Source organism: Prionailurus bengalensis, chromosome B1 (genome assembly GCF_016509475.1).
Source record: "Prionailurus bengalensis isolate Pbe53 chromosome B1, Fcat_Pben_1.1_paternal_pri, whole genome shotgun sequence".
NCBI classification, from domain to species: Eukaryota; Metazoa; Chordata; class Mammalia; order Carnivora; family Felidae; genus Prionailurus; species Prionailurus bengalensis.
The window spans coordinates 46,623,105-46,650,649 of record NC_057344.1 but is presented as its reverse complement, the minus strand read 5'-3'; the positions used below and the strand labels follow the sequence as shown (position 1 = coordinate 46,650,649).

At 43.1% G+C, this 27,545-nt stretch overlaps 1 protein-coding gene across 9 annotated transcripts in view; it reads left to right on the top strand.

Moving 5' to 3' along the window:
- Positions 1-27,545, top strand: part of UNC5D (unc-5 netrin receptor D) — a 552,225-nt gene that overhangs the window by 472,510 nt on the left and 52,170 nt on the right. For 4 of the 9 annotated variants that reach the window (XM_043564514.1, XM_043564505.1, XM_043564478.1 and 1 more), the window contains 3 exons: positions 9,854-10,039; positions 13,661-14,038; positions 18,918-19,002. In XM_043564514.1, the coding sequence (XP_043420449.1) occupies positions 9,854-10,039; positions 13,661-14,038; positions 18,918-19,002 (649 nt within the window). Of the gene's footprint in view, positions 1-9,078; positions 9,094-9,853; positions 10,040-13,660; positions 14,039-18,917; positions 19,003-27,545 lie in introns of all 9 variants that reach the window. The other 5 variants (XM_043564497.1, XM_043564454.1, XM_043564523.1 and 2 more) reach the window with 3 other exon arrangements.

Below are 27,545 nucleotides of genomic sequence, written 5' to 3'. Positions count from 1 at the left end.
TAGGCAGACAGTATAGAGTCTTACTTACTCTTCCACCTGTAGCATTAACCACTGGCCTAGTATTAGATGTTCAAAAACCACTTGAGTTAATGCCTTACATCCTCCTGAAAACTCCTCACCAGGCCTTTTACTGTTCAGGTGAAAATAAAGTCTTTGCTTCTAAATATTTTTTACTCATTCATATGCTGGCTGTTTATTATGCAGTTCTATATAAATAGTCTTGTTCCAGTGAAATGTGAGGGAAAAAAATTAATGTTTCTTCTCCACGACTCCAATACAAGTTAGAAGATGATAAATGACTTGAGTAAAGGGGAAGAAAGGAAACAATCTTTAATAAGCCTTTGTTCTGTACCAGATAGGAAGTTAAAGCCTAAAAGGTGTTACTTCCCAGAATCCTGTCCATCAAAGAATGGCCCAAATGTGTCCTTAAAGTCTAAAAACTAAGTATGTGCTTCTCACCAACACCCATCCCATTCTGCATCTTTTCCAAAAATACACTGGTTTCATCCACAGTGGAATCTACATCCTTTGTGATCTTCACAAAGGTTAGGGAATACCTCAGAAGACGTGTGGCCCACACTGCGTTTGGACATTCTTCTTTCAGGCTGTGAGGACTTGAATAGTGCCTTGATCCCATCCGACTGTTTGCGACTTTGGGACATACCTTTACATCCTCAACAGACTTCTAGGCTCTTCTAAACTAACGTTAGGCTACTGGCATCAATGCTCATCTTCTAGCAATGCTTTAAACATTTTTTTTTTCCTAATCATTTTGCTTCATCTCCTGATTATTTTCTATTGCATAAATAGAACACTTTTTGCAAACTGCATGACTTACTTTGTCCTTCAGGTCACCCCCTACTGTGATCAATCCAACCCATCTTTATAGGCAACATTTGTCATTTTCTTAGCATCTCCAATGTCCTTATTATCCAGTTTTCATCCTATCATAAGTGTGTGCCTTTTCTTACTACAATGTTCAATGACATTGTTGACTCTGCCCTTAATGCAACAGGATTTTGTTCATCATGTACCTCAGAACTGTGCAGAGACAGGAAAGTAGCTGGTTGACCAATGTGTTCTTCAGCATCAGAATAACCCGGGTCCCTTGTTAAAATGTGAATTCACAGGCTCCATCTCTCCACCTGTGTGTATTTTCAAAGTTGATAGTTTGTGGCTTCAGTTTTTAGGATAGGAAATTAAATAAGGTGAAGTCATTTTCTCAAAAGCTGGAGTTCAAATCCTATTTTTTTCTTTAACCCGGTCTTCCTATCTGATGGGAAAAAGCACAGATATTTTGTAGCCAAATGTAGAGTTACCAGACAAAACAGAGGACCCCTAGTTAAACTTGATTTCAGATAAATAAATTTTTAGCATAAGCATATCTAGATATTACATGGGAAATACAGTAAAATTATTCATTGATCTGAAATTCAAGTTTAACTGCGTCATATCTTTATTTGCTAAATCTGGCAGCTTTGCTTAAAAGGAGAAATGTGCATATCAAGAAACGTTTTATAAAATAGGCTCCCTAATTGTCAATCTTGGAAGAATGGTTAAAATTGAAAGCGATATTGGAGGGGAGAGCCTTTCAGTAGGAACAAAACCTCTGAACCAAAAAAAAAAGAAAAACTTGCCTGAAGTACAAGGTCTACTTGAAAAAATGAGTAATCAGACTTGGCCAGAGAGTAGGGTCCATATGGATGAGAAATGGGCAAAAGTCGTTGAAAACTGGGGTGATGTAGAGCATAAAGTGTCTTGAGCCATAAGATAAATCCCTTTTGGAGTGGAATCACTTCATACTAGAGAGTTGTCTAAAGATGTTAGAGTGGCAGTACCAGAACTGTGGTACTCTTCTTAAGAAGAGTAATCCAGTGGAAAATGGCTCTGAGTGACCAAAGACTGTGTACTAGGTATGATGAGACTGTACAATGTGAGCGTCAAGTAGGGTGTCTCCTATGGAAGTGGAGATGCGAGAGGCACTGGAGATGTAATGAGTAAGGCATGTGAGTGGTTTGGGGAAGAATCAATGGGGACAGAATGAAAGATGACTCTCCATTCTCACTCATGGTGTCACATTACCTGAAAAAGGGAATTCAAGAGGAGAAAATATTTGAAGAGATAAGAATGACAAATCTGTAAGTCAGATGACCAATTTGAGATGTTAGCACAACATGCAGGTGGTTTCGTCCACTGAGCAGGAAGGAGAAATGGGATCAGGTCTGCGCACAGGAGTCGAGGCAAGACATCTCCAATGGAGAGTGTTAGGCATCAAGGAAATAGCACTGTGAACAATTATCCCATTATTTTGGCAAGGGGACAGGAAGAGGGCTAAGAACTGAGCTTTGAAGTCTGTTTATAGAATGTTGAGAGTGAAGGGTAGTTACTAAACAATAAGGAAGAAGGGAGGTGAGTCCAGTTTAAGGGACTTTTTTTTTTTCCTCTCTGGAAAGAGGGTTGGCTTGGCTTGTCTACTGCTAGAGAGTAGTGGAAAGGAATAAGACAAAGAACATTACTATTGATGCAGTAGTTATAAACAACTGTCAAGAAGGAACAGTGATTTGGGGGAAAGGCAGACTTTAAAGGGTAAGAGAACAATCAAAGGGCATAGAAATACTGGACTAATTAAATTATCTGCAGCCTGACAACAGGCCAGGCAAATGTAAAAAGAAATGAAGTCAGTCTATAGATTCTGATAGGAAAGACCTACAAAATATTTTATGTAGAAAACAAAACAAAGTACAGTAAAGGAAATATCATATGGAGCCTTTAGGGTTAAATAAATGAATGAATGAATGAATGAAGGATATTTACTCTTCTTTTTTTTCCCAAAAGGTCTCAAAGATATTGTCAAGAGTGATTACTTCTGAAGAAAGAGTAGTTGGAGAATGTGTTTTCTCCTTGAATACTGTCCCTTTTTATACTTACTAAACATTTCCTCATCTTAAATATGTATTTCATTCTTTTTTTCTAAATGTTTATTTTTGAGAGAGAGAGAGTGCGAGCCGGGGAGGGGCAGATAGAGAGGGGGGACACAGAATCTGAAGCATGCTCCAGACTCCAAGCTGCCAACACAGAGCCTGACATGGGGCTGGAACTCATGAACTGCAAGATCATGACCTGAGCTGAAATAGGATGCTTAACCCACTGAGCCACCCAGGTGCCTTTCATTTATTCTTTTAACAGGGACAGCAGCCAACCGGTTAGGGCAATTATGTATTAAGAAAGCATGCATTAAGAAATCTTGAATGTTAAAAACCAATGCTTTGAGGGGCGCCTGGGTGGCGCAGTCGGTTAAGTGTCCGACTTCAGCCAGGTCACGATCTCGCGGTCCGGGAGTTCGAGCCCCGCGTCAGGCTCTGGGCTGATGGCTCAGAGCCTGGAGCCAGTTTCCGATTCTGTGTCTCCCTCTCTCTCTGCCCCTCCCCCGTTCATGCTCTGCCTCTCTCTGTCCCAAAAATAAATAAACGTTGAAAAAAAAAATTAAAAAAAAAAAAAAAACAATGCTTTGAGTTCTTTTAAAGAAAGAGCTAAGGGGGTGCCTGGGTGGCTCGGTCGGTTAAGCATCCGACTTCGGCTCAGGTCATGATCTCACAGTCCGTGAGTTCGAGCCCTGCATCGGGCTCTGTGCTGGCAGCTCAGAGCCTGGAGCCTGTTTCAGATTCTGTGTCTCCCTCTCTCTCTGCTCCTCCCCTGTTCATGCTCTGTCTCTGTCTCGAAAATAAATAGACATTAAAAAAAATTAAAAAAAAAAAAGAGCTAAGAACATGGGTGTAGAGAAGACCACATCTTTGAGAAGTTTATCTGAGAGGAAGTTGAGGGAAAGATTTGGGGAGATGTGATTAAGAAGACCAGACTGTGTTTGGAGGCAGAGGGCAAGGCTCAGGTGCAGAGGAAAAGTTTGAAGATGTAAGACCAAAAGGGAATAATGAATGAGGCCAAGTCCCTGTGGAGGCAGGAGGGGACGGGATCATAGCTGACTTGATACAGAAGACCAGCTCTTCCGGGAACAGAGAAAAAGGAGGAAACACTTGTGAAGGAGCAGAGAAATCCTGAGTGGTAGGAAAGTGAGCTCACATAGGACAGCCTCCCTTTTTTCAGCTAGAAAGAAGGGCAGGTGAGAAGGAGGGCTGCCGTTGAACTAGAACAGCGCCTGGCACGTAGTAAGCACTATTCAAAAATTTGCTACTTTTGTCCTTCATTACAACAGTAAATCAACAATCACAGTAACAATAATGAGGTTTTTGACAGGAGATTAGAAAAGCTGAGGTGTTGATGGGTTACGGGGTTGTAAGACCCCAAGCACTGCAAATATAGTTGGAATTGTTCACCATGGTTGGCCACGGCTGACCATCCAAAAGCAATTTTTTGATGTGGTATTAAAAAAAAAGTTGCTTCTCAATGACAGCAAGTATAAACAGTATCTTCTATTATATCGTATTTCAACATCTAATTAAATATTTTGGCACATGAGTCTGTATCCACAACACCGCCTGTGCAAGGGGCCAGGGGCAGGTCCTGAGATGGCCGGGTACTGGCTGTCTATGGGAGTTCAGCACAGCAACAGCTTCTTTAGTCTTCCATTTGTTTTGTCTCTCCTAGGCCTCTGTGTGAATTTTGATTGTGTGGATTCCTTAGCAATTCACTCTCTCTAGTATATGTCCATTCAAGTTATTGGTTTTTCTCCTGAAGGGGCTGTTCTGCAGTATTTAATAGGAGATAGAATATTCTGTGTTAGAAAGGCATTTGGTATGCTCCTTTGTTAATTTTCTGTAGCTATCTAATCCTATAAGATAGATTTCAATGTGATAATATAATCTCCTAACATGAGACTTGAGTTATATTCCCATTAATTAGTGGCAAGAATCGGTCTTTCTGAGGGGAATCATGTGAAGAGAGAAAGGCAAACCATGTAAACAGCCCTTGTATTTAGTCCTTTGGGGACATCAGTTCCTCGCAACAACTAGGTGTGATGACAATTCATAAAGACATCGAACTTATTGATCCCTGTCCCTTGCACTACGAAATTCAAAGGGGCTGTGAAAGGCCATTTAGACCATCTCACCAGCTTTGACCAAAAATAAATAAAATGACTGCAGACTATTGTAAAGTTATGCTGCTTCTTCTCTCTTTTTTTTTTTTTTTTTTTTTTAGAGGGAGACTTTCTGAAAGGAAGTGTCACAATCTCCCTCAGAACTACAAGCTTTTTTTTTTTTTTTTTAACAACCCTCATTGTAGAAAAGGTCATTTTAATATCTAACCAGAGTCCCAATGGCTGTCATAAAAGGCCACATCCTCCTTTTCAGTCCTTGTTAGAGATGGCAAAGAGTTGGTTACTAGCGTCATCGTAAAGGAAGAGTCATTGAGTTCCTACCATAGACCTGCTCTCCTCTTGTGACAACCCTCTCCGCATTAAAGATCACCTCCAGTCACTTTACAGCTCTGCCTTCTCTGGGCCAAGGGAACCCATAAGCATTTCCTCTCCGGGGTCCTAATTTCCACAGAGCTCTATTAATCTGTGCAGACTGTCTCTGCAGATATCCTACACTCCTTTCCAGCAATGAACGTATTCCTCAGTAGTTCGTTAGTAATTTGGAATACAAGAAATTTCTCCGTCAGCTCTAGCTGGAGATTTTATGCAACAGTTTTTTGTTTGTTTGTTTGTTTGTTTGTTTTGTACCTCACATTGCGTTCTTCCATGCTTACCTAGACCTTTTGTGACTCTCGATTCAAGGAAAATAGGGATGAAAACACAGGAAAGACATCAATAACACATTGATCTGTAAAGCTTCGTCTGTGAAACAAAGACCTGTGCCCACAGAAAGCAGAATAGCATTATCAGTCATGGGGTTATCAGTGCTTTTGTTCAAATTAACTTGGAGCAAACAAACCAGCAACACATGTGTGTATGGGAGCCAGCGGACAGGTATAGACATATATGTGTGTTAATATAAAGAGAGTCCTTGCAGCAAGAACTCTGTAATCAACCTCAGACTGTGATTTCTTTAATACTTGTCTTTTCACAGTTGGAGACCAAGCAAGCGATCATAAATAGTTGCAATGGTGTGTGGATTTCTGTGGGAAATTATGGGGATATTACTGCTTTTGAAGTGTTTAAAGCAGTGAGGGAGAATGCATTGGCACTCAGATAATTAAACAATAAAAAGAATGATCCAAAATGAATTCTAGGAACCCTAAGTGATCTGGGAGTTTCGAAGATCGTGGTTGGGAGGGTTGGCTGGATTGGCAAGGACAGCGGTTTGGTTTTGTTTTATTTACTTTTTTTTTTTAAAGTTTGTTTATTTTGAGAGAGAGAGAGCACAAGTGGAGGAGGAACAGAGAAAGAGGGAGAGAGAATCCCAAACAGGCTCTGCACTGTCATCCAGAGCCTGATGTGGGGCTCGAACTGATGAACCGTGAGTTCATGACCTGAGCTGAAATCAAGAGTCGGATGCTTAACCGACTAAGCCACCCGGGCGCCCCTGGACAGGGTTACCTTCTTAAAGGTGGGGGACCTTGAGCTGGCACGCGACCAAGGATTTATTTTACAATGACCTGTCATACAGGGCTATTCACTAACAGGCATCCATCTGGCAGGTGAATTACAGTTGAATTCGGGGTGTGAGGCAGTGCTGCAGAATGGAGCATGAGCATTGAAATGGACACGGAGAAAGCCATCAGGGCCTGGGTAGTGCCTGCACCATGCGGTCATGTCCTTAGAACAACTCCCCTGGGAAGGACCAGTGGTGGCTTCTAACGTTTGGACAAGTGATGACTGTGCGCACACGTGTATGCAGTGACTCTGCAGCAGCTCCCCCTAGGTGCCTGCGTGCTCATGGACAGGCTTACACCCAGTGTCCTCCCTTCTCCCATGAACTTGTGGTGGCAAATATGGAATGAAATCTCAGATTCTTCTGGACCCAGTCCTGAACACACAAGAAAAGTGAATTATGTTTATAAGCACTCAGGTATCCTTACAGGGAAAACCACTCTACTGTCCTGGAGGATGGATTAGAAAAGAGTGAGGCAGAGTGAGAAAAAAAAGGAAGGAGGTGAAGTAAAAACAGTAGATAGAAGAGCAAAAAAAGAAAAAAAAAAAGAAAAGAAAGAAAGAAAGAAGCACTGTGGCCCAACTTTGGAAGGGCTTGAGCTGTTGGTAAGGATGTCTCTTGAGATGTATACATGTGGCTTCGAGTATTTGTGTCTCCCTGTCAGGATCTCACCACTTGTCTTTTACCACCGTTAGAACCGTTAGACAAGAAACAACTAAGAATATGTTAATTCCTCCGTGCACCCTCATTTCCATTGCATGGTTGGCCCTCCACAAATGTTTGTGGAATAAATGAAATTATTAGATTCTGAAGGTTTTAATTCCCAGGACAGATTGTTCTTGTAAAGTAAACACCATTTTGCTTATCTTCCTGTAGGGAGTCGATTGACTTTTGTCTTTTAGATTAGACTGTCCCACCAAATGCCAGGGTGAGCCTTATAAGAACGCCGTGCTCTCCATACAGGTCTCCCCCCCGCCCCCCAGCTCCACAGTCCCCATACTCATTTTTTTTTAATTCTATAATTCAGTATTTCATTCTCTTAAGTCAAATAGATTCTGCAAATATTCCTGGGAAACACACTGAACCATATCAAACACTTAAATCTCAGTCTGAAGGCCTATGTAGGGTCCTTTCCTAAAGACAGGGTTTGTGTCTGAGAGAAGGGAGATTCTGCGTGTGTGGGTAGCAGGAGGGTGGAAACCTAGAAAACAAGACAGAAATACAGAGGAACTCACCCAACTGGTTCCCGCTACTGTTTGGGCTCAGGATGTTCCTGTCTGGGGATGTCCATTTCCAGAAGTATTTTGCCCTGATCATCCCCCTGGCCTCGGCTCCTGCCTATTTTTAGTACCTGGGAAGCAAAAGGGGTCTTTGGCTCTACTTTGCCAACTCAGCAGCTGCACTCAGTATGCCGCCAGGCTGTTTCTCTGTGTGTGCTCGGTTGCTGGGCAGGTGTCTTCTCCCCAGATACATCTTTTAAAATGATAGTGTCATCAGTCAGTAGTGCCTGAGGAACTGGTGGGAAGCAGGGGGGTGGGGAGGGGGAAGGCTAATTGGTTTCAATCCAAAGTTCTCTCCCTACTCCCAGTACCCTGGCTTGCTGCCTCTGCGGTGTTGTGTCCTCTCTGCTCTGAGCACAGTGACTCCCTTCACGGAACTGAATTGGGTAGAGGGAGGGAGGGAACATCAGTGAGAGCCCAGATGCCCCTCCCTTTCCCTGTGGGACACAGGCAGACACTGGAACTTTGGGGCCCGTGCTAGTCACCACGCACTTGGTTCTGGGTGGCCAGAGCCGACCACACAGATGCCTCCATCCCTGTCCCTCTCCCGTGGGGACCATCATGACATTGGAACTAAAACCTAAGTCACGGCCTATTTCTCAACATCTCCTAGGCCGCTGTGGTTATTGAAAATGTCTTACAATCCTCTCACCTTTCAAATACCGTTCTTTTGGATGGTTTCGCTCCCTTGCGAATTATTTGTGTGTGTTTACTGCCCTATTGCTGAACCGGTTCTGCTTGGTTTCCTTGTTCACTCTTTAATTTGGTGGCGTCTTATTTTACAGTCCACTAACTTTGTTGGTTAGTAGCACTCGTGTGATGACATAAGTACTGTATTAGGTTGCAGTGAATGCATAGTAAGCACCATGCAATTACCAGGTGAATATATGATAGCTCTGTTTTAGCCTCTAAACCTAATACAGGGTGACAGAGCAAGTACCTCTGGACCTATTATGTGTACTCACCCCATAATCTGTAAGGGGATGGATAACATAGCTGGCACTTGCCACCTTCTCTTTCCACATACTTTGCAAGATTATGCCTCTTGTAGGGTCGCGTGGCCTTGGATCAATCTCATGCTGAACTGCAGTAGCCATGATGAAGGTCTTCAGGAACGAACCACACGCAAAGTACAACTAGCAGACGAGTTGGGAAACAGCTACAACCTATCTTGGGGGTTGGGAAGACACCCACATTCTCAATTCAAACTAACGCTTTTATTTTTGCTTTGCCTATGCATTCAATAGGATGGAGTAGGAGAGGTATGGGAGAAACAGCATGTGCCCTTTTAGAGACCAGTCCTCTTTCGCAAAAATGTATTAAGTCTAGCATTTAATGGTGCTGGAAAACGTTGACCATGGACATCGGAGCACCTAGGACCAAAATCTCCATATCTCACAACAGAAATTCTCTCATGATGATTGTAAATACGCTAACCTGATGTTGTCGATGTTCTCTTAAACTGAATGATTTGTGCCAAAGCTAAAATGCCTATTTGTGAGTTCTGGTCTTCTCTCTCTTGACTCCTAGACTGTGTCTGACCTTCTCACCCTAGCCCACTCTCTGTGAATGCATGTGCCCCACGTCATATATAAGCAGAACAGTTCACCCATATTTTGTCATTGTATGTGGATCTCATGTCCTCCCTCAAATAAAAATAAAATGCAAAAAAAAATGCTTTGCAGGTAAATATGACTTCCTAAACCAAGTAAATTAAGGAGTTGTCTGTTTTTACTTGAAAAATATTACATTCTTTGCAAAATTGATTGTCTTTAAGATTTTATTATGTGGTAAGCTGCCCTAATGCAGTCAAGATATTTGACTAGCGTCCCTCTGATTTATACAGGGTATTTTAGAAACATGATTATGTGTGAAAGAGAGTATAACTTATGGCTAGCTGCATATGTCATTTTCTCTGAAAAGTAGCTCCAAAAATCCAATAGCATTTCATTTTGTATCCCAGGGTGGTTCTTCGGCTCTGTGCCCATGCTGGCCATTTAGGATTCCTCTTGTGTCTTTCAGGCATTGAGAATGCCAGCGACATTGCTTTGTACTCGGGCTTGGGCGCTGCCGTGGTGGCCGTTGCAGTCCTGGTCATTGGTGTCACCCTTTATAGACGGAGCCAGAGTGACTATGGCGTGGACGTCATCGACTCTTCTGCATTGACAGGTGGCTTCCAGACCTTCAACTTCAAAACAGTCCGTCAAGGTCAGCGGCGTAGGGCCCCCCAACACCTCATCCTCAGGACCATAGAGACTACGCTCACACAGGACCCCCAGTGTTCTTCGGCCCTGTGTGAAGGTAGCTCTTGGCACTGGGAGCCGCTAACCTAGTTGTCTTCACACATTAGGAAGCCAGGCTCGGTCGCATAGTCTGCCCAAGTCCTTGGCTACTATGAGAATGAATGGATCTCAGTTTCCCATTCATTCACAACATTTTTAATGAGGCACTTCCATCTTTGATATGTAGTAAACTTAGCACGTTATTTTATCTCAGATTAGCCAACGTTCTGTTTTAACAAGCCTGCTCTGAGGATATTTAGTTAACTAAAATGCTGATTATTCAAGTCTGAAAACCAACCACTTTACTATAACCTCCCATGCATAGGTATTATATACTATGTACTAGGTGGAGTTATTTGGGTTACTTCTATCTTACATAAGTTAAAAGGACTTTAGATAATATACGATAGGTCAGTTAGCCAGCGGGGGAGGGGAGGGATGAAGTTCCCAGCCTTAACGACTCTCACCTGCTGCCCAGTGGAGGCAATCTTTTGTTGGAGGGAGAAGGAAATCTGTCATGTCAAACTATGGCAGTACTCCTTTTCCAAACAGAGCCGTTTAATTCTCTTATGTGAACCAAATCCGTTTCTGATTGCAAGATGGAGATGAGCCATACGTGGTTTCTGGTTTCGGGCTTAGAGAAAAAATGAAGCTGTCTCCCTTCAGAAAGGGTGAAGTGTTCCACCTTGACCCTTACTGTCGATATTGTCACCTTTATTTCTATTTATTGCACGTAACTAGCGCCAGTAGCCCCAGACAAGAAGTCTCGCTGCATGGCCGTGATTGAGTAGCAGTCGGGTTCTGAAGTGGAACCCAAGCATGCGAGAAACGGGGAAATGTCTGGCAGAGACAAAATGCTTTCCTGCTTGCCACTCACTTCTGGGCACCAAAGTTTCAGGGCTGAGTCTGCTTGGCCTCAGAAAGGGACACATCCCCTTGACTTGTTTCATGAGAAATAAATCTAATGAAGAACGGATTTGTTTTTTTCTTTTTAACCTTTATATTTTGAGGGACAGAGAGAGTGCATGATCAGGGGAGGGGGAGAGGGAGACACAGAATCCAAAGCAGGCTCTGAGCTGTGGGGCTCGAACTCACGAACCGCGAGGTTATGACCTGAGCCGAAGTCGGACGCTTAACCCGCTGAGTCACCCAGGTGCCCCAAGAACTTATTTTTATACTACATGAGAAACTAGAAATCTTTCCATCAAATAAGATACCAGTGTCTTAGACAATAACATTGTAAAACAGAAGAACAACAGTAGTATGTGAGACAGAGGCTTTGAAGTCAGAGAGAGTGAATCCAAAATTGCTATATGACCTAGTTAATTATTCTGTCTCAGTGTTTACAGCTTTAAAATGGCGATACTAATATCCACCTCAAAGGGTTCTTGTGAGGATTAAACTACTTGGAATGACAAGGATTAAAAGCCCTTGGTTTATGGAAGGTGCTCAACAAATGTAGCGAGCGAGTATCAGTCCAGAAGCTAGTGGTTTCCTCTTACTTTGGCACAGGATGCCAGTGTGTTCCATAGAGCAGCAGGTGAGGGGGTGGTTCCCTCGCCGAAGCATTTGGAGAATGCTGACTTGGGTAAGCTCAAACACATCTCCATCTTGCGGGTCTCCTTAGAGCTTGCATGTATTGTGACTCTCGAAAAGAATATATAGCCTTTCCAAACTTCCTTTACCATTTTGTTTTTATTTTTAACCAAGACTATCCCAAAGCTAGTGATAAAAGCAAAAATCCTTTATTCAAATTCTACTCTATCCTACGTTCATTGTGATGATGCACCTCACCTTGATGCTCCGATGATTTGCACCCCGCATTGTTGTAGAGACTTCCCTTTCTGGGCACATAGAGCTGGAACCCCAGGAAGGCGAACAGACTTTTAAACAGAAGGCCATGGAGTTGACCAGGAAGTTTCAAAAGGATTTCCAAAATGAACTGTGGGGTGATCAGGTCGTTGTCCCTGATACGCCGACTCTCTTCAACCATGGACTTTTACCATATGTACATACTTTTATAATCAGGCATTTTCTCCTTAAGTTAGACTTCAGTGTAACTCTAGGCAATATTTTTGCTGCTTGGCTTCCCATAAACTTGGAGGGTCTTTTCCATAAGCCGGGAGGGTCTTTTAAGAGTGGCCAAAAGCTAAACTTCAGAAGGTGAAGGTTTGAGATAAAATAGCCATGAGCCTCAGGGATGCGATTTTTCAGGTCTCAGCGGAAAGGCCTGAGACCTGAATGCTTTTCAGTTGTGACACGGTTCTTACGTCCCCTGCCTTGCCTGGGAAAACCAAAACAAGAACAAAGCTGATGCCTGTAGAATTCAGTGCAGTTCCATTAAAAAGCTCAGCTCCTTGATTGTGCCTGTGTCTTGACACGAGAACCTCCAGCATGGGAAAAAAAAAAAAAAAAAAAGCCTCATCAAGGAGCCTTTAGATCTACAAAGTCCTCTCTGACTTTGGATTCTTCGAGCATCACAACAAGAGGTTGGGAAAGTCAGGGTTATAGATTTCCTACTGGCATTGCTACAAATTATGAAGATGGAAAAACAATACAATATGGCCTGGAATTGCAACATTTTCAAAAATATTATTTAAACATTTTGTCAGGCCCCCAAAGGAAAATTGTTTAATATGGTTTGGGTTTCAATTTGAGAAGTCACATTGACGGACTGATAGGGGTGGGAGGTTTGGGACTGAGGGTTATTTCGTTATTCACTAATAAATGGGATTATTTCATCACAAGAAAATATCACAGCATTTCTTTTTAATATTAGGCTGAGAAAAAGATCGGTGAGCCCCAGCCGATGAAAGTCCAATTTCTCATGGTTTTGTAAAGATTTTTTTTTCATTTGTTTCGAGACAGAAAGGAAGCCCTTCTAAGCTGCTCCCCACATAGAATCGGAGCCTCGCTGTCCCCATGTGGTGCCTTTCCCTCTCAGAGTGACATATACTCAGACATGGAGTGATATGATCCGCATGGTCCCCTGACCCTTTTCTGAGGACGCATCATTTCCTCTCCCAGCTCCACAAACTGCCCAGAATTCCACGTGAGACGGGCTGTCACCAACGCCTCTCTGGTTATAAACAGCACTACCTAGTCACCGTGCTGTGTCACCTTTTACCATTTAAAATGAACAGATGTTATTTTTGCTCCAAACTGGATTGCAAAACATTTCTTCCTTTTTTTTTCTTGAAGCTTCTCTCTGCCAGTTAAAATAATCACATAAACAATAATACCGTAGTCAGTTGCCTGACACAGTGCCAGAAATACTTGTTTTGAAAAGATGGCATGCCAGGAACTCTGGAGAATGAGTGATTGTGGTCAGTGGCATTCAGAGAACCCGCTGTGAGAGCCGGAGCTCCCCATTCCAAGGCTCTGGTCACCGTTGACTGGCCTGTGAGAGCTGCCGTAGACACTCAGCATGGGCCTGAAGGGCGGCTGGCAAGCTCACAGGCGGTTGTGCAGTCAGTAGAGGCAGAGGCGAGGGGGTAACCATGACGCCTTTTCGTTTCCGAGTGACAGATCGATTTTCTTTCACCAGGTAACCCCCTGCTTCTGAATTCCTCCATGCAACCAGACCTCACGGTCAGCCGAACATATAGCGGGCCCATCTGCCTACAGGACCCGATGGACAAAGAACTCATGACAGAGTCTTCGCTCTTTAACCCTTTGTCCGACATCAAAGTCAAAGTTCAGAGCTCATTCATGGTTTCCCTGGGAGTGTCTGAAAGAGCTGAGTACCATGGCAAGAATCATTCCGGGACTTTTCCCCATGGAAACAACCGTAGCTTTAGTACGATGCACCCCAGAAATAAAACACCCTACATCCAGAATCTATCATCACTTCCCACAAGGACAGAACTGAGGACCACTGGTGTCTTTGGCCACTTGGGAGGACGCTTAGTCATGCCAAATACAGGTGGGTGGTAAGTGTGCGTTTGTGTCTTCCTGATCTGTTTCAACATTTTAAATTTGCACAATTATGTCCCATAAGTTCGATTTTTTAAGATGTTTACCATCCTTGTGTCACAGCTACAAACACTGTGATTCCAGAAGTCTACTCGATTTACACAGCAACTGACCCAATACATAGTATCAGTGTCCATAGACCTTGCTGTGATGTTACTTTATGACAAGCAATGATAAAGGTTCATTATGGAGTTGCCCTTTTGAACGCAAACTTCGGTGCCAGGGCTATACCATGCGTACAATTAGTTCTCAAGAATTTTCTTCTTCCTTTTGGTTAGAGGGGAGAGTTTCTTAATGTTTTGACAAGGCTACTTAAGGTGTACAGGCCAGTGCACTTTAACATGACATCCTATCAATGGATTAGTTTCCATCTGAGACCTAACTGGCTGGCAGAAGAGGGTAATGTCTCCTCTGATTTCTAAGCAACAAGAGTTAGGTAGTGCAATGAATCATCACCGTTGGCCACTGACAGGAAAGAGGATTCTGCATCTGTGTTCTAGAACCACCAGACCGCACTGAATCAGGACCATCGGGGGCCTCGACAGACTTCTCCCTGAGGTCCAGCTGACTGCCCTCTTCAAATCAATCATTTTGTCCTCTAAAATGAAATCTGTACAAGGACTAGCCCGAAGCCACCATTCCAGCTAACTGGCCTGATGGTAGCTTAGTGACTTGACACCATGTTTTACGTTGATAAGTGTTGTCTTATTCTCCTCCGTCAGTTGCTTCCTTGAAAATAGCCCTCAAATGCAGCCCTACTCGTGATTTTCTTTTCCAGACTTGGAATTCTCGAAATCTTCTTTGGTCAGTGGTTTAAAACATAGTAAGAATCTCCATTTAAATATGGAGAACGATTACGTCATTGTGTGATGTAATCCTCCCTGGTCATAATTGGCAGTCAGGAGCCTCAATGCAGAAGGAGTCGGTCAGCCCTACTTACCAAGCACTCTTCTTGGAGGAATCTATAAACTGGAAGCATGGGTTCTAAAGAAAGAAAATGATGCAAACCCCTCCCTAAGGATAGGAAATAGTCATCAGAATCATAGAAAATTGCATTTTGTCTTATCTTCACTTCCTAACCTAGTAGGTGGCACTTGGGAGGCCCCAGGTTCAATCAGTTGGCCCACACCCCTCCTCTCTCTTCCCATCATTGTGTTTGTTTACACATATGTGGAGGGTGGGCCAAGATCAACCCATTCATTGGCTTTAATGTTCATCAAAGAAAGTGAGATAAAATCATAAAACAGATTTTTCTTTTTCTTCCCCTTTGACTTGAGAAGCACTTGTGTTGAAAACTGAAAGTTCTTTTCTTTAAAAAAAAAAAAAGAAAGAAAATGTTGACTTGTTTTGAGAGTGAGAGAGAGAAAGAGCAGGAAAGGGGCAGAGAGGGAGAGGGAGAATCCCAGTTAGGCTCCACGCTGTCAGCACAGAGCCCGATGTGGGACTCAAACCCATGAACTGCAAGATCATGACCCGAACCAAAACCAAGAGTCCGATGCTTGACCAACTGAACCCCGCAGATACCCTGAAAACTAAAAGTTCTGATAGCACTGTCTGACTCCCAAACATTTCCTCTGTGAAGAGGCATTTTCAGAGTTTCACAAGGAAGCCCTGGACAAGATTGAAGCTGTTCACTGGGAATGAGTTTGAGGAAGAATAAGTGTGGGGAATTGAAACATATGCTCTGTTATTTGCAGAACATAAATGCAAAATATGCCCTAGGGGACTAAAGTGTAAAGAAGCAAGACATAGCAATTAAATTATTCTAATGCCATCCATCCCGAATTATCGTATGGTGCCTGGCAACGATTTTTCAAAAAGGTTGGGATGGTCCCCTCGCTGTAGAAATCATTTATTATGCAAAATATGAAACGAGAAACTCAGACAGGTGGTTTTGTTGTCATATCAAATAAAACGCTGTTGGGGTAGCAGGCGGAATTTGGGGGAGAGTATATTTTTGTAATCAGAGATAACTGGTGAGTGACATACTGAAAATGGGCACTCCTTGGGGCAGTTGGGTGGCCCCGTCAGGCTTCCAACTCTTGACCTCAGCTCATGTCATAATCTCACGAGTTGTGAGTTCAAGCCCTTCCTTGGGCTCTGCACTGACAGCACAGAGCCTGCTTAGGATTTTCTCTCTCCCTTTCTCTCTGCTCCTCCCCTGTTCATGCTCTTTCTCTCTCTGTAAAAAAGAAATAAACTTAAAAAAAGAAAGAAAGAAAATGGATGCAGACATAAAGATTCCCCACCATGCCTCTCCTTCTTAAGATAAAACTTACCACCAACCACAACCCTGCCTCTGTGTATGACTGTCTTCTATCTCCATTGACAGTTTGCATGTTTAAGTAGGAGAAGCATGTTTGAAAGATGATCATACAATTTCTGATTGAAGGATAGATGACATAGTTTAAAGTGCTAAGGATCCTGTAGAGTCAGGTCATATTTAGGAGTATCATGAATAATGTTTCAGTCTGAACACTTGAATGAGATACGATCTGTTCATCCCTTTCTCAAAAGTCCACATACATATTTATTCTGATTTGATCTGGGAGTTGACCATCAGGCACTGATGAGCTCAAGAAAAGATTATGTCTCAGAATCTGGCTTAAAAAAAACTATTTTTTTTTTTTTTTGAGAGAGAGAGAGCATGAGCAGAAGAGGGACAGTGAGGGAGGGGCACAGAGAGAGGGAGAGAATCCCAAGCAGGTTCCGTGTCATCAGTAAAGAGCCCCACACAGGGCTCAATCTCACGAACCGAGAATGAGCTGAGCCCATATCAAGAGCTGGATGCCCAACCGACTGAGCCACCCAAGTGCCTCCTGGCTTTTTAAAAGAAACAGTTCTGGATCCTAATCCTTCATATATTCGGGATTTGTGTTTCAAATGCCTACTCTGTGCCAGGCAGTATGCAACGTTATTGATATAATAAGCCATCATTGCTTTTTTATTTTAAACACACTATAGGATTTACTTCAGAGTTTAGAAAAGGTGAATTAATCAACGTGTCAGAAAAAACAAAGTGATTATTTGGGGTGGCAGTCGAAGAATTGACTATACAGGGGGCACAAGGCAACCCTGGCCAGAGGCAGCGTTCTGTATCTTGATTATGGTGGTGATTACATGACAGTATTCATGTCAGAAACTCATCAGTTTGTACTCTCACAATGGGTACAATTTATTGCATGGCAACTGTACTTCACTAAAGGAGAAAACAGGACAAGAAAAATGAGAACACAATGAAGTTCATCTTTGTGGTCAATTGCCGAAGGTGGCATCATTGCTTGAGGATAGCCACCCTTGCCTCTGTATCTAAAGAATAAGGGCTGACTGTCTCTGTTGCCATAAGGGCCTAGATAAGCCAAAAGGGAGGCACCTGAGAACAAGCGCTGTGTCAGACTGAGGGAGAATACAGAATGTCTAGGGTGTATATTCAGACTGACAGCCACACACACTGAGTAGCCTGTGCATTACAACTTCTGCTCAGCAGAAGAGAAAGATGTCCTGGAGTCCACTTCATTTAGCAACTGCATTTGAAAAAAGGATGGGAAATAAAAGAGGAACCTGATCAGAGGCTTCTAAGTATGGCAATTACAGTTCCGTGGACATCAAAGCCCAGCATATAAATGGATACTCTTGCTGAAAAGCTGTAAGAAAGATTTAAACGTGCCTCATTCTTAGTGCTGGCAAAAGATACTGATGATAACTAGCATGTTACTGAATAATGCTCATAAATGTTCATCACAAATAACTTGTTTTGCAGCGAATCCTTGCATTCCTTGATTCTGCCGCGGCGAACAGGCACACAGAAGGCTATCAGGAAAGACTGCCATCTCTGGATGTAAATTACCATCGGCAACCTGAAAGCTTTCTGTGCAATTACATTAGCTCTAATGAAGGGCGGGAAAGTGAGAACTGCATTATTCAAAGAATAGGAGGATGCCCTGAGATTTTATTTTGTGATCTTACTGTGCCCCTATTTCATTTCTTTTTATAAACAAGAAGCTACGTTAAAGAGATTCTCTGCCCTCTTGGGACTCCCCTCTCTCGGCCAGTGTGAAATAGTGACTTCGCAGGAGGCAAGTGGAGAGAAGGGGCCCTTTCAAGCGCAGTGTGATGTGCCTTCCTGGGCCTGGGTGATGGGATTTTACTGAAGTTAGGCTACTGAGTCTTTTCCAATTTGACACCAATGTGAATATGGTTACGTCGCCTTTTACCTGTCATCTATTTTAGCTTCTGTTTGCAAACATAGGATCAAATACTGGCTATACAACAACCTACGGGGTCCCTAAGTTTATCCATGCTTTTTTTCCTTTTTCCTGCCATTTTCTTGACAAAAGGCAGTACTCCGTTGATCGCCTCTTTAAACTTACTTTAAGGTGCATAATTCTAAGACAGTTTCATACCAAGCCTTCGCAAAGCATTAGATGGCTCGCCCATCATCTCAGACACCTTTTTAGGAAGTGACTGGATAGAGACAAGACACAGCAATACCTTTGTAAATTTAGCAACGGATTAACTGATACACTGATCAACTCTTACATTCTCAGATACTTTTGCTTGTGCCTGGTCTCTGGACACCCAGTCTTTTAAGAGAATTTTTAAAAACGCTTGGAAGGCCCTAACGAAAAAACTAACTTGACTACACAGACGAATAACATGGTCCTCTTTTATGTCACTGTTGGGAAACCACAATTTCTCCATTTAAACTTCCCAAGGACGATCAGGATTTCATAAATTGCTGTGATGTATGAGCACCTCACAGTGCTCAGCTGAGTGCTTCAGGATAATCGGAAACTCTACAGATAACCTCTTGGCTTTTTCTGTTTTAGGGGTGAGTTTGCTCATACCACATGGCGCCATCCCAGAAGAGAATTCTTGGGAGATTTATATGTCCATCAACCAAGGTGAACCCAGGTGAGAGACAGAAAAGGCCGGCATATTCATGACATCTTAAATGTGGGCCAGAGGGGTTGCTGAAAATCTGAAGTTTGTTAAAATAATCTGACAGGGAGAGCTATAGCTGAGATTTGCATTACTTGACCATATGGAGGGAAAAACCAGTTGCACAACTATTGGCCAAAATGAAAACACCCATAGCCAGTTCCACAATTTTGGGTAGCTAATCTAGCTCACCGACATCTAGACCACAGACGCCAAATATAAAACAGTGAATCGATGGGCAGGTCATTAGCAGGGCGTCTCCATAAACACTGACCACCTCGCATACTCCTCCTCTCAAAACAAAACAAAAAACATTCCAGGAGGTGCTCTTTGGTGGCAGACCTTGTGCACATCCTGAAAATGACAGACCTGTCACCTCTTCAGGTCAGCAGAAGCCCTGCTCCAGGCTGAGAGAGGATGTCTCAGCTGATTTTCCTCCATGTAAAAATACCGTCTGCGTTGCAATAGCTTTCAGATCTGATTTCAGCAGCATTAAATTCAGTTACATGAACAAATACAAATCTTGTCGCAGTCTTTTAATGAAAGTAGTGGGTTGTTTTCTTGGCGCAAGTATAATATTTGTGGAAATGTTGCTTGCCTCCACACAAGATAAACCTCACTCCTCTTGAGAAAGCAATTTCTCTCCTAAACTGGATATATATACCTCTGGCATTTTCAGTCTTAACATCTTGATTATTTTAGACTAGATTTTTGTTGTTGTTGTTGTGAGCAAAGAACACATGAAGGAAAAACACTGGAAGGAAAAACAGCCAGAGAAGCAGATGGTTTGAACAGATTCTGATAGCTGTCTCCATAAAAGGATTTGTTGGTGCCCAGTGGTTTTAACTTTCTGCTCGAGAGAGCTTGGGCGGAATGGAAGAAAAGGTTCTGCTAGCTGGCTATTGGCAAGGCTCTCAAGAGGGTTCATGAATAGGCCTTGCTATTTCCTCAGTCCTGTGGAACTAGATCCCTTACCTGCACACCTGAAGGCATGCTGTGGTCTAAACATCTCCACGTGCAAACAGGGGCAACCAAGGTGCAGAAGGGAGTGGGAGAGTTTATTTAGAATCTCAGTTAAGCAAACCTAGAAATGGGAGTTTCCTGGATAAGAATCACCTCTTTTGTATCCCTTTGGTTGGTTTATAGAAGAAATCATACTTGTTTAAAAGTTTAGGTCAGGGTCCCTTATACATATATCAAGGATGAGGCAGGATCTAGTCAGCCTGCCTGAAACACGGCCTTATGCAAACCTTCACCTCCTGCTCCCTTCTCCTTACAGTCCATGCACTGAGTCAGCGTTCAGATCTGTTCTCTCAAACCCAGTGTACTTCTACCTCATGGCATGAGAAGCAACCTAGGGCTAGTGCACATTTTCAAAGGCACCCAATTTACAATTCACCTCAATCCCCGTCTCTTCCTAGAAGCTGCCGCTTAGGAGGTCAGAGCTAGAATGTGCCAACAGGCATTAAACAGACAAGGACTTATGTGGGAAATACCACTTGAGGCATCTTGCAATTGAAAAATAGGAAGGATAAATACATTAAAAACATGCCAGACCCCACAGACCTCAAAAGACAGGTTTGGCCTGAGGTGGTCATTCCCTGGACCACACCACTAGCTTTGTGAAGGTAACCAGTTTGGTTTCTCCATCTGGAACTAAGGTGTGTGTTTATTACTGCTGTCCAGGAAGATAGAAGCAGGAACAGCTAGTTCATCCAAGACTTCCGATCTAGGAGGTGTGCCTTTTCCTAGTAAACTGAGGATAAAACGCAATTGTAAGCAGCACATGTTCCTTTTTCATGTTGCTAAAACCTTCCCAGATGTTCCTGCCTCTTAAGAAAATGGCCAGTCTTCAGGCTACTGCTCATTTGTCCTCACTCCCTTTTGAGAAGCTCCAAACAACTTACAAAAAACAAAACAAAACAAAACAACTCCACTAAAAATAGCAAATTCCTTTCTACAACTTTTCTTAAACTTGGTGAATTTTTTCCATCCCTGCCAGGATGCTGCTTGGCTCTAAGTTCTTCAGCTTTTAATCCTGTGATTCATCAGAAGGCCACTTACATAGCTATCTAGTGTCATCTTTCCTTTGTAATGTCACTTAAAAACTCATTTTCATCTTACGCTGCCTTTCTGTCATTCTGAACCTGTGCTCAGAGTGGCTTGGATTTCTCAAAGTCCACAGACCTGGAACAGCACTGCTCTGTCTCCTTAACCTCTGACTTTCCATCACTTGCACACACAGAATTGCAGTCAAATCTTCTAAACTTTGTGCCATATTTAAAGTCTATTCCATTTTCCTATTGAGGAGATATATCTGTTGCTTTTTTCTGAGTTACATCCCTGGCATAACAGGTTGATGATTTAGCGGAACTGTCACTGATCCCATTGATCCAAATTCAGTACCAGATTCCCAGAGACGGGGCTGTGTGGAATGAATCACAGGCTTAAAATAACTCCCTGTATTCAAATAGGCTCCGATGGTTATCTTTTGAAATTTGGGTAGGTTTTAAGTAAGGTGGTTCACTGTATGAACTGAATGTACCCAGTCTCTCTTGGGAGGTCCTACTTCTATTGCTGGGAAGCCTCCAAGATCACTTTGTACTTTCCACTAAATCGAATGATGTCACTCTTCCTCAATGTCCCTGCTCTGTCTATGCTTTCAGACTTGAACAATCATTCTACTGAATCGTTTCCACCTCCAGCAGCAATCTGGACCTTTGGTTGCTCATAATGCTTAGGAAATTAACTCTGTTGACTTTTTGTACATATATACATATTAAATGGTGTGCTGGCCAAAGACTTTGCATTCCTGGAAAAGTAATAATTACCTCTGTTTCATTGCAACTTGCAAAGTGCTCTCCCATGCGTTGACTCATTTGGTTTTTAATGTTGAAAAGAAGAGGATTTTGTACCAATTTTAGAGATGAGGGGGAAAAAAATCCAAAAAAATGAAAGGTCCAAGAAGCAGAGCAGATTTCCAAGGGCGTGTTACCTTACCGGCTGAGCTGGGATTTGACTTCCAGATATCGGACCACAATTCCAGTGCTCACAAACTAAAGGATGCCGTCTCTTCCTGATGTGTGAGACTTTATGGAAACCACTTTCTGACTTTGCACTCCGCTTCTTGGCCCCTGTAAAGAGGCATCCTCTGGAATTGGTCTGTATGAGTGTGGAAAATTAGGAGAGGCAGAAAGGCAGGATCAAGTTGAACTTTCCTGAGAAGTACATTGGGTAAATTGCTTTGTTGCATTATAGAATTGAGAGAACAAAGACTGGAAACAGGTTCCACTAAATTGCTGAATCTGTTTCCTGAGCTCAGTGGCTAGGTGTGTGAGCTCAGGCATCAGAAGCCCTGGGTTCAGATCTAAGTTTCACTATTATCCACATGACCTTAGGTAAGTTCATAAGACTCTTTGTAACTCAGATGTGTCCTCGTCTGGAAAACAGTTGGTCTCTGCCTTATAGGGATGTTGTGGGATTGCGAGATACACAGAGATACAAAAATCTAAAAGATGACAAAATACATATTATTTTCCTAATTGCTACACGTAATATTTGACAAAGCATTCTACCTACAGTATGTGCTCTAATCGTCACCCCAGTCCTTTATGGCAAACAATTATAGAAGTATCCGAACTTCAATAGATTTGAAAATGAACACCAAGAAAAGTCAGTAAGCTTGACTTAGGGTGTAGATTGTCTGGCTTATCATGTGTTTTGATATGACATCACAATCCCTACCTTAAGGCACAATTAGGTATATTATCCATGAATCTAGTAAGGCATGTTTGGAGAGAGATGAGGCTTATGCCTAATAATGGGAATACACCATGAAACGGACAGGGAGGGGCCCAAATTTGGAAAGACAGTGATGACTTTGCAACTCAGTGTGGGATCTCATAGAAAACAATGGGAAAAAAAAAAAAAAAGAAAATGACCCCTAATCTAGTCTAAGGATTTACAAATGGGGTGTGAAGGGAGTGGATTCCAGGAGATGTTGCTTGACCTGATTCTAAAACATCAGTAGAAATTAGCCAGGCAAGGAAAGGTGTAAGGGCGGTACCTCAACGATTTCCAGGCCCAGGATACATTTTCCATTATCGTTATAGTATAAGAGGGGTAGGGGAGAAGTCTGTAAGAGTGACTAAATCAGATATTTTTCCCTGCTTTGAAGTCATTATCTTAAGCAGCTTCCTTCCAGCTGTACCCCAGACCTGGCATAGATAGTACAAAGAGTTAGGTTTCACACACTGCCCTGTTCACAGATTAGAGGATGCTTAGTGACGTCACAGGAACAGGAATTAGACTAGCCTCGCAGAAAGGCAATGGCATGAAGTTGGGGCTGCCGGAACTATTTTCTGGTAGAACCCTTGGGCTCCTCCTCCAGGATCAAGGGTATTTAAGCAGCTGGCTCAATGCTAGACTTAACCTCCTTTACTGTTGACCCCCTTCAGAGGGCAGGAAACCAGCACTGATCATTCTCAGAAAGCATGTCTCTTTTCCCAAACTTCAATTTGAAAGAAATTTGGGGTTGTCGTTGTTGTTACATTTCGACAGGAGCTTTCTGGGGGACATTTTTTTTTTTTTTTTTTTTTAATTTTTTTTTTCAACGTTTATTTATTTTTGGGACAGAGAGAGACAGAGCATGAACGGGGGAGGGGCAGAGAGAGACGGAGACACAGAATCGGAAACAGGCTCCAGGCTCTGAGCCATCAGCCCAGAGCCTGACGCAGGGCTCGAACTCACGGACCGCGAGATCGTGACCTGGCTGAAGTCGGACGCTTAACCGACTGCGCCACCCAGGCGCCCCTCTGGGGGACATTTTTTTCATCCTCTCTGATCCTCTTTTTTATGAAGTCTAGGTATTCTAGGGGTACTTGGGAGGCTCGTTCGGTTGAGCGTCTGACTCTTGATTTTGGCGCAGGTCACGATCTCATGGTTCGAGGTATTGAGCCGCATGTAGGGCTCTGTGCTGACAGCATGGAGCCTGCTTGGAATTCTCTCCCTCTCTCTGCCCCTCTCCCACTCGTGAGCACCCTCACTCTGTCTCAAAATTAATAAACTAAAAAAATGAAGCTGTTTCGGCAAGGGAATCAAAATGTCATTTCAGAGACACCCCCCACACACACATATATTGCAATAAGAAAATGATGTGGATGTGGCACAGCCTTCCCTCTGCCCCTCCCCCAGCGCCTGCACCCCTCCCCACCCCTTAGTCAGAGAGTAGAGAACTGGACCAGAAAATTATTATATGGAGCTTTCTTCCAAGAAGCAATAAAATGAAACCAAATGCAAACACTCATCTCTTTTTCCAATTACACTGTCATGTGAATATCCCTGACCAAATGCTTAAACTGGAATTGGAAATATAAGTAATCTTACCCAAGAATTTACAAAAGGACACATATTTTGGCATGTGAGCTCACCCCAGATAGAGTATTTCAACGATTTTTTTCTTCTGTTTTTTGTTTGTTTGAATGGTATGGTGCCGTGGGTGCTTTTTGGGGTGAAGATCAGAAAGTGGACATGGTGGTGTAATAACACTTTACCTGTTTTTAGGGTGCCTCGACGGTTCAGTGGTTTTAGTAGCAAAAGCGTGAGGTAAGACAAAATGCGAGACTAGGAGGACACAAAAAGTCACCCTGGGAAATGAAGAGAATTTCTTTCCCCTAGTAATGGCTCACAATTAAACACAGCGGTGGAGGCCACTCCCGAGGAATGACTTCCTGTAGCTTTGCCTCCCTGATAGCAAGGACAGCGTGCGCGCGCGCGCACACACACACACACACACACACACACACGCCCTCGCACATCGTGCCTGACAGGAGATATAAGCACTCAGAAACACCTGTAGGCTGTTTGACCTCATTTCTAAAAGAGTAAAAAGAAAACCTGGATATGTATGGCCATACTTGCAATATTGAAAGTTTAAAGAAATGAGTCTGTAGTACATCAGTGTTTGTGTTAAAGCAGGCATTTGAGGCCATTCTAAAACCTCTCGCCCCAGTAAAAGGGGAAGCCCCATTCACCTTTCCTGGGGCTCCCCGGTGCTCTGATTTCTCACAAGGTAAGAAACCCCTGCCACCAGGCTCCTGCAATTAGTTCAGCGGTCCCCGGAACAAGAGCTTTGGCTCTACCCTGACTGACACCAGGTGACTGGTCAGGCCCCTGCCCCAGGGGAGAAAACCCGGCTCAAAGCTTCTGGGTGGATTTGCACCTCTATCCACCTTCTCCAGCTTGGGGGACTTCCTCACTGGGTTCTGTGTCAAGCCGTCCGCAGCTCAAGCAAAAAAACATGGCACCTTCTCACCGTAAAAAAGTTGGGGACTTCTGGAAGTTTTCACAGTGATTATTAGAGCTTAGTGTAGTCGATGACTATTAAGCCCCCAGTGTCTCCGGTACAGCGGAGCAGGATAAAATACAATCGCTTCTCTAAGGAGTTTATTTCTGCTGGAGGTGGATGGTTGTGGAGGACAGAGGTTGTATATATGTAGCAGAATGATGTTTGGGAGTACAGTGGACTTTTTCTGGATTTCTAAAATTGGCAAGAGTCAGAGCTGATTTATAAAAAGAGAGAAAGAAGTGCCCCCAACATTCTAATTTCAGAGCTTTTCCAGCTATAATGCCAAGAGCTAATTTTCCCACCTCCTTGTGGAGCCTTCCAAGAAGCAGCATTTCATGAGCATGGATACCACCGCTCCACGACCCACTCACACACCATATCCTCTCTCTTCCTATTGATAGAAGAATGGGAATGTTACATTTTGTAGGACTACAGGTATCAAATAATAAAATAAGAAGTCACATTTTGCAGGAGTACAGGTATCAGAAATGGCTGGGTCCGCTCCCACCAAAGTCAAAGAGAGTAGCCCCAAGAGAATTACTCCTAACATTTGGATCATCTGCAGGATCACTGGGCACACTAACCCTTGATTTCCTCATCGTTTATAAGTTTGCTGACTTGTTCCATGCTGCTAACGCCAAGGAGAGAGGGGCGTCATTCCCAGGTTGCCATATTCCCAAGGGATGGAGAGGATTAACCCTAGCCAGGGAGGGTACGTGGATTGAAAACAGGTTTGCCAGAGGCCACTTCAGTGTGAGGCAAAGAAGTCAGAGAGCATGGTCAAGATGCTGCCAGATGGGGGGCAGGTGGCAGAAGTAACTGGAACCCACAAGGAACTGCAGATCCGTAACAGTAACTGTTTGCAATCCCATCACCCGCACCCTCTGTCGGGGAGGTCTTTTGGAGTATAGTCACCACCTCTACCTGTACCGAAGCCATTAAGGATCATCTTAAGTCATCCAAGAAAATACCACTACCTTGCCACACAGAGTTATGTAAGGAGACGGTGTGTGTTTTCCCCTCCCTCCTTTCTACCATAATGCCTTATGGATAAGCTCATGGAGGAGGGAACACAGGAGGGAGCAGAGAGCCTGCTCCCTAGTTCCAGACCAAGTTCTAGAGCCCTGTGTATGTGCGTGTGCGTGAGTGTGTGGACACGTGTGTCTGTGCGCATGGGTACTGGAGGGTGCGGGTGGAATTTTGATTCCGATATAAGATTAACTTTTTAAAATGGTTTTTGGGTTTCCTCAGTTTAGTAAATAAAACATTTAATAGTTACAGAATCAAAATGAGAGGTCTTCAAGGGACCCTGCTACCACGAGCAGTTCCACTATGCATACTTATTAGCAATTATAGCTGACCCCTTGACATGGGTTTGAACTGTGCGGGTCCACTTACATGCTGATTCTTTTTCTATAAGTACAGTACTGTAAATGTATCTTCTCTTATGATTTTCTTAACATATTATTTTCTCCAGCTTACTTTATGGTAAGAGTACAGTATATAACACATGTAACGTACAAAATACAGATGAGTCAGCTGTCTATGTTATTGGTAAGGCTTCCAGTCAATAGTTTGGCTATTAAGTTTTGGGGGAGTCAGACTTCTACAGAGATTTTCAACTGTGTGAGGGTCAGCACCCCCCAACCTCTGCATTGCCCAAGAGTCAACTTGTACTAGGAAAACTAGGGCCCCCTAATATCATAGTAGATGAAGCCCCCAAAGCAAATCCACATAATCAAGTCACTGATGATACTGCAGTGTGATACCTGGGGTAACAAAGATAAACAAATGGTAACCAGGAGTAAAGGGATAGACTCTGTTTAAAGGCTCAGGGAAGGTTTCCAAGAGGAAGTAACAATTGACCTAAAAACCGAGAGTAAAAGACATTCCAATCAAAGGGAATAGAATAGTGCCTTTGCACAGCATCGTTTATTTTGGAACTAAGCAAATCTCAACAAAATTTGAAAGGAAGAGTAATAAAGACTAGACCACGTAGAGGGTTACTTGCTGCTGAGGGGAAACACATTTACCTGGCACATAGGTGTTGAGGCGGCTTAAACTTCAGGAGACCTGCTCATATTTACATTTCCCGTATATTATCTTCAGCTTTATTTCCACCACCACTCCCCAAGTTCAAGTCTTCCTTCTATCAGTACCCTCCTTGCAA